This window comes from Neodiprion virginianus, chromosome 3 (assembly GCF_021901495.1).
Source record: "Neodiprion virginianus isolate iyNeoVirg1 chromosome 3, iyNeoVirg1.1, whole genome shotgun sequence".
Classification (NCBI taxonomy): Eukaryota; Metazoa; Arthropoda; class Insecta; order Hymenoptera; family Diprionidae; genus Neodiprion; species Neodiprion virginianus.
Genome location: NC_060879.1, coordinates 30,683,998 through 30,691,312, shown reverse-complemented (window position 1 = coordinate 30,691,312; position 7,315 = coordinate 30,683,998). Strand labels below are relative to the sequence as shown.

The 7,315-nt window shown below is 39.7% G+C and overlaps 1 protein-coding gene across 1 annotated transcript; it reads right to left on the bottom strand.

Moving 5' to 3' along the window:
- Window positions 1-327: 327 nt before the first annotated feature.
- Window positions 328-4,071, bottom strand: LOC124300000 (protein obstructor-E-like). The gene is made up of 5 exons (XM_046753591.1): window positions 3,917-4,071; window positions 1,691-1,996; window positions 1,394-1,588; window positions 1,105-1,303; window positions 328-944 (listed from the first exon to the last, which is right to left on the bottom strand). The coding sequence occupies exons 1-5, from the start codon at window positions 3,972-3,974 to the stop codon at window positions 890-892; spliced, it is 813 nt and encodes a 270-aa protein (XP_046609547.1). The 5' UTR covers window positions 3,975-4,071; the 3' UTR covers window positions 328-889.
- Between the last annotated feature and the right edge of the window lie 3,244 nt (window positions 4,072-7,315).

Here is a 7,315-nt window from a genome sequence, read left to right as displayed (position 1 = left end):
GTGTTGTGACTTTCAAACAATAACGTTCCTGACAATAACGTGTTACGTGTACTACAGTTTCCGGTCTTACCTTCCAGTGTCTCCTTTGAGTCTTGAATGGGCAATGGAATAATGCTCTAAAGAGACAATTTTTATTATTCTGATAACAATTTCATTCATTTTGACTAAAAAATATCGATAAAAGATGTGGCTGTGTGTGACATAGCCAAAGCTATCAATATAAGAAAAACCGTCAAACTGGGGGATGATGCAGCTTCTTCCATGTATGGTTTTCGCCGATCCTTTTCGATTCATCGCAATGTGCAAACTGACAAACGTCAAAATTCGTTCGGAAATCTCAAATCCTTTATTTAATCAGTTCATAGTAATTTGTGGTATAGGTTCATCCTAGAATAACACCATTGAACGTACGTTCGTTTGAAGGATTTTTTTCTCATAGGTATTGGTTTTGATCAGATTTACATGGTCCAAGTTGGCGGCCACAGTAATAGCTATTGAAATTCGAAGAATCAAATGTATAATATAGTGCGAAACATCTAGCGCTTACGTTTCTGATCTCGCCAAAGCAGAGCGTGTCTTGAGGAAATGTCTTATGCTTTTCAATGGCTCAGAAATGGGTCAGTAATAAGTGTCGAGTCACTTTGATAACTTGATGGGATTTAGTAATCTGTGGTAGTCCTCAATCAAGATAACATATATGGAGGTGTGAAATAAACGACTTAAAATAATCCCAATTATTGTATGGTATCAGACAGTTTTAGTGTCAAGTATTTGTTTCGATAATGTGCATGTCATGTAACGACTGTGTCAAACTCATGGCTTTCTTCGGCACGTAGTAGAATGTTCTTCGAGTCCAGTGTCAACCGCATCTTCTCTTCCGCCTCGATGACTAAAACAACTTCACTTGACCGACACCTCTGTCCAAAATAGAGCCCGCCGGCTCGCTGAAAAATTGAAACAGTGAATACGAGAGGTGAGATTTTTGATAAAATTTTACTCTTGCTTGGATGAAAATTTGATTAAGATCTCAGAATATTATCACAGGTTGTATTAACTATGCCTTTTAAGTAGCTTTATTACAGATGTAAAATTGATCGTACTAACCATCCGGTAACATTTTCAGCTGCATCGCAGGCGTTGATATCTTCGCTGAACGCATTTCCTTCGCCGCAGTTTTGAAGGCGGGGGCTGTTATCGACGCAGATGAAGTAACGCTGGCAATCTTGCGGGCTTCTGAAGTAGCGAATCTCGCCTTGTGCGAAAATTCCTTCGCCGGGTGGAGGGCAACGGAAACCCAAGTACGCTAAGAGAAGGAGAAAATCCGCGTTAAAAATCGCTTGCACAGTTGCGGATATGAAATTTATCCCATAACGCCTGCAAACCGGAAATCTACCTTCGACGTCGCAATCAGGCACTTGATCCGGCCAATCGCAACGGTAGCTTTCGGCATTGAAGGCAAGTCCCTCTGGGCAGTCGAATATGTATCCTTTGCCATCGGCGCAATTCATGAATTTTCCACAGTTCGCACTGTCGCCGACCTTGAAGTATCCGAACTGATGAGGGCAGTCTTCGGTTGGCTGAGGGGGCTCTGTGGTAGACCGAAATCGAAAAAAAAGCGATCGATTTATCTCGGAGTTCGAAATCTCCTCTAAAATATATCGTTCAGAGATCATTTTGAACTGATACTTACGGAGGCTTCGTCGACCATCACAGTTCACGTCGATGGGGTAGCCGCAAGGATAGTTGAATCGAGCGTCAGGATTGAATAATAATCCTTCGGGGCAAAGCTTCTCCTCGGGAACGCCATCGATGCACTCGATGTAAGCGTCGCATTGCGTTGGGACGGGGAATCTTCCGTTCTTCTCCGGGCAACTGCCCGAATACGCTCGGGGTGCGGTCGAAGGAGTCGGTTGGTACTGTTGCGGTACTTGGGAAGAGCTTTGATCCTGGGGACGTTGAGCGAAGTATTGCTGCTGGAATTGACGCTGAGCAAAGCCTGCAATCACGTCACGCGGGTAAAACATATTTTTTTTTATATACGAATTAAAAATATCGAAGCAATAGTTCAATCTTGTACCGGTTTAATTCTTTTTTTCTTTTTTTATTGGTACCAACTGGAACGCACGACATTTTCGCAATTCAAAAGCAATTCCATTATCGCGTAAACAAGCCCGTTTATAAAGATCGATGACTTAAATTATGTGCGTCATATGCGAATATCATTAATAGCTTATATTTATATTGCGAGGTGGAATCGAAGAAATAAAATGCTAAACGTCAAGGTTAACTTGAGGCGGAGAAGAATATTTATTCAATTTCATCAACTCGTCGTGGATAGTTACTTGAAACTTCGATTTTGAATAATCATAAAATTTGTACCGTTTGTCATTTATGGAAATTTAATCGACAGTCCATGTGATTACTCGTACGTCGGACACAAGTCCGTGTGATAATCGTGCGAAAGAAAGCGAAATGACAGAATCGCAAAACATCACAAGTTCCATCATTCGTTAACAGTTATCAAACAGCGTACCGATCAGTTCTTAAGCCACCATTTACGAAACGAAGAGTCTACGAGAATTCAGGTGCCCCGCGTAACGAGAGGGAAAGTTGCGCATCTTTGCAACCTTCGCGCGTGTGTGTCGATTACACAACGCAATGCGTGTTTCGGCAAGTATTTAATATTAGTGAATTCCAAGTACAGACAACCGTTCGGAAATACAAAATTTTCCATTTCCCTGAAACATTCTCACGCCGTTCCAGACGAAGGAAATATTAAATAATTTATCTACTATCGCGATACCTCACGTTTTGATTTATCTGCAAGGATTTGTACCTATTCACTTCGGTTATAAATTCAGTTCGAGATAACTTATGAGTTTCCACGAGTCTAAGCCTTCTTGAATCCTTTGGTACAAATTACGGCTTAATCGACTGCAGGAAAGTTTAGTAGCCGAGTCGAACGAGCGAATGCTCGACAGTTAAATCGAGTTAATCTTGCCTCGACGGGCACACAAAATTTTTAGAGCATACGTCGATGAATGAAACTATCGTATAGAGGATTTTGTTTAAACAACAGATTCTAACTAAATTCATGCATATTTTCAGCCGAAATTCTCAAAACTCACTACGATATTACACCGCAGTATTGTATGCGTTGAGCTCGGCCAAGAACAATTCGGAATTGAAGGTCGCTATGCACGTGCACCTATGCAAGTTCCACAGTCACTAATGGACACCTTGACTGAATATAAAACGTTTCTTGAAACCTATGACGTTAGAACGATGGAAATACCCAAGCTAGTCGTTCTTCTATGGCTTGAGTAATAGGTAAGCTGTAGCAATTACAAGTTCAATGTGTTCTCCAATATTGAACAAACTATACCGTCCAATACATTTTTGTTCTATGCAACGATTAGTAACTGAAATCACTGTTTTTTTGCAATAACGTTTTATCGGTCAATACCCAACGATTTAATGAGAAAATCCAACTTGGTCAACGCGACAGTAAAGAAACGTTTCAGGCGGAAGGAATTTTCAATACATCAGCATCAAAATTTTCCGTGCTATTTTTTATTTTCTTGATTTCAGCTGAGGTCACATTGCTGGACAGTTATAAAATTCGAAATGATAAAAAATGAAAGATCTTCAATCTCCAACTTTGGCTAATTCTGATGTAAATTGAAGCTAACAGTTTCGTTATCTTACAATTTCAACGACTCAAACTTAGTCGAGCGTCGTTACGATAGACCTCGCACTCTGTGCGAACTTGGAATAGTTGACTCGACGAAATATCGGAAAGCGTCATCGTGAAATTGGACGAATTGCAACTGATTAACGGAAAACTATAAGTAATCGTGCGTTGTTTAACCGGTTTGAAACTAATCCTTTAATACTTTGGTGAATCGGTACTTACTGGATACAGCAAAAACTGCAACGAATATCGCTAAGGTCACGATCGGCAGACGAGCCATGATGATCGGAAATATATTGATCACCTTATACTCTGTTGTATTCTTTCACGATTCTGTACCAAAACTATACGAGAGCCTCACTTGTCCGAGCTTATATCACCTCGGAAATGGGGAGAGAGAGAGTCCGTTCCTACCTTGTCGAAATGACAAGGACCTGCGCGAGGTCCGATGTGCCGTGATGATCATTGAAATTTCAAGTTGTTCGTGCCTGCGTCTATGCTTTGCTTCCATCGACGGGAATTTGTATGCGTGCGCTTGAATGGGAAGAGGCTACGAATCACGATTCGGGGTAGCGAGAAGTGCTATCCATCTCACACTCGAAGATTATTATGGGCTGAGAGTCGGGTATCCTTCAAAGGAAAATTCGCATTCCGCGAAATATGTTCTTACTGGTTGAAATGTCCGTAGGCTGAAGCGGATAAATCTAAACGAGAGTCTGCGGACAAAATACTCGGCCACGTTTTTTTTTTAATTTTGTTTAATTTTGAGTTCTTTTTTGCTAGTCAATTATAATTAAATGTCAGCAATTCAGTGGGGATTTTGCACAACGAAAGGTAAGAAATCTGGGAGAAAAAATTATGTACAAGCGAGTACAATTCGTCGGAGTAAATTCGTTTACATACGATTTTACACAGACTGGATGGTCATCCACGTGAAACGTGACTTAAAAATTATAGTCTCCCAAAACGAAATTAAACAGCATCGTGCATCGATTCGGTGAATGCGTGATTGTAAAACAAACTACTACCAAGAGTTTTTTAACTCTAGTTATAAGTTGTCGAAAAAAAAGATCGGTTCGTTTGTATGCTGTAGGTAGGCCTGTATTCGTGGAATTTGCATGAGATTCACACGCGCTCGTAGATGCGCAATTTAACAAGAAGATATTTTTCTTTCTAAGCAATGAGTTTCAGATTTCGTGTAAACAACACTCTTGTAACAACAGAATCAGGGAGAAGTAAAATATTCATTTTTTTGGTAGCTGTATTTTTATCCAAACAATTTTTAACTTCGAATTCTCGATGGTGAATCGCCAAAATGTTATAGCAGCAACTTAAGGAGTTAGTAGATATGTTACGACTCCAAGGCCAAAAACGCTCACTCAGTGAGCAAAAATAACGGCTGGAACGCGTCATGGCTCAAACCACAACGAAAGATCGAAATTCCATCGTTTTTCGCTTTGTGGCCGTTATAATTTCGACCACGACGCGTTATACACGTTTGACTCGTAAACAGACACGTATATTGTCGATACAAACGAAGTGTATTTTGACATGTATCCAGTGTAGTTATAAGTATGTAAACTAATCAGCATCACTGGCATTAATTGATAAACCAAAGAATACAAGTGGTGAATTTTGATAATTTTGTAATTTAGAGGATTTAATCGGTATTATAGAAAATGCTTTGATAGCAATGTGACACAAATGAACAAGAAGTGAAAATTTTGAAAACAAGCTGTTCGTTGTATGTCGACCGTTGTATACTTGGTAATGCTGTCGCGAAACGATTGAATCTATTTACAGTTACAGAAGTAGAATTGAACGAAAAATATTGTAACGTCGCGAGAAGAGCTATCGAACTTTATTTGTCGTTATATCAGCAATGCCAGGTGAAAGCGAAAATTGAAGGAAGAAGCTTGGCTGTTGCACCTGTTTCGTTAAATCACACATTAAATCGCGCTCTCGAGTGTATTTGAGTGACATGCAACCCGAGCGAGATGGAAAGTGTCGCTTCAATTTTAAGCTCCAAGATCATCTCATGTACTTCATAGTTTTGAAATTGCTTGACGAAAACAGCTGGAGAAGTTTGTCACTCCCTAATAGATCTATTTTTCATTTTTGGATTCTGGTTTATTCTGCAAATAGCTTGTATTCAAAATTGTCCCCTCTTGTTCGTTTTTGTCCCATCGCTATGAGAACATTTCCAATAATAACGCATAAATCGTCTGAATTATAAAAGAATCGAAATCCATCACTTACGTCCTTTGCTTTATCAGTTAATGACAGTGATGGTGATTAGTTTATATTCACAACTTTACAGAATAGAAGTAAAAATACACTTTGCTCGTATATACTCTTAATTTTCGTGTCCGTTTACTAAGAGAATTCAAAATTTCAAAACGCATTGCGGTCGAAATGCAACGGCCAAAAAACGAAAAACGATAGAATTTCGTTCTTTGGTTGTGTGGTCCGCGTCATGACGCATTCTAGCCCTTTTTTTTTTGTCTGGCTCACTCAGTGAGAGTTTTCGGTCTTGGGGTGTAACAGATGTACTATATATTTTTCTGAAGCCTGAGCTTCGGATTCTAGACAACGGAATACATTCGGTGAATTGGAATCTCGTCTTGTTCGAAGAGGGAAAGTTCGTCAATGAAACTGGGAGTCCCAAGGTGGGGCTAATTAACATTACTGATGTAAGGTCCGCGCAGAGGCGCATCTCCCTGCATGAACAAAAATCGACTTCCATGGCATAAGCCACGCGGCACAATCCGAATAGTACAAGTCGAAAACCTTTATCCCGCGTACTTTTTCACCTCTGGATTGCCGGCCATAATTAACCCCGAGGCGAACGCCACCGCGGTTAACTGTTTTCCCTGCACATGCAGACGAGGTGAAAGTATTCCTCCTGGTGGGACCGGGGACATAACACGAAAGATCGATTCGTCGCCCACAGTGCCCATTCATATTTATCAACGGTGTTAATTTCTATACGACAGAGATGTGGAATTATTACACACAATGAGTACAGTTCTACAGGGAGAAAAGAATTGTTTGTTTGTTCTCGATTTTACAGTCAGTCAGTTACATTTTCAAATCAGGTATTCGTTGGTCTATCTATGCAAAATAAAAGTAAGACAGCGATTGTTAATCGAAGTAGCCGAAGAGCAGAGCCATCATTAATTCCCATTTCAACTTACATTTGTTAGACTGAAATTAGTCAAAAGTTTAGCGAATATTTGTTGTAAAAAATTGAATTTAATTCAATCACCAATTCTAAATATTATGTCCTGTAGTTTGAATTTATAGATTGTAAAATGGAAAGAATGCCATTCCATATTACCTAATAAAATATTGCTTCACTGAAAGTTATATCTCCGTATGTTAAGTGTATACAGTATTTCAATATTCAAAGCATGCATCGGGTAGTGCTTGTAAAAGTGATTTAGAACGAACAAGATGAATCGTAAGAAAAGTTCAGTCTACCATCCACGAGGAGATGAAAATAAAATGATAAGACGAGGTAGAAAAGTCCATACGGATATGCTATACCAAGTAGCTTGTCATAGTTATAAAATGTCAAGGTTTTCCCCGGGGCAACAGCATGCAGAAGCAACACTCTCA

What these genes read in the sequence shown, in the direction of transcription:
- LOC124300000 (XM_046753591.1), bottom strand. Translation starts at nt 3,974, where the DNA reads ATGGCTCGTCTGCCGATCGTGACCTTAGCGATATTCGTTGCAGTTTTT. An exon ending in TGCAGTTTTTGCTGTATCCA is followed by an intron (nt 1,997 to 3,916) that starts GTAAGTACCGAT and finishes ACGTGATTGCAG; the next exon opens with GCTTTGCTCAGCGTCAATTC. An exon ending in GCCTGATTGCGACGTCGAAG is followed by an intron (nt 1,304 to 1,393) that starts GTAGATTTCCGG and finishes TCCTTCTCTTAG; the next exon opens with CGTACTTGGGTTTCCGTTGC.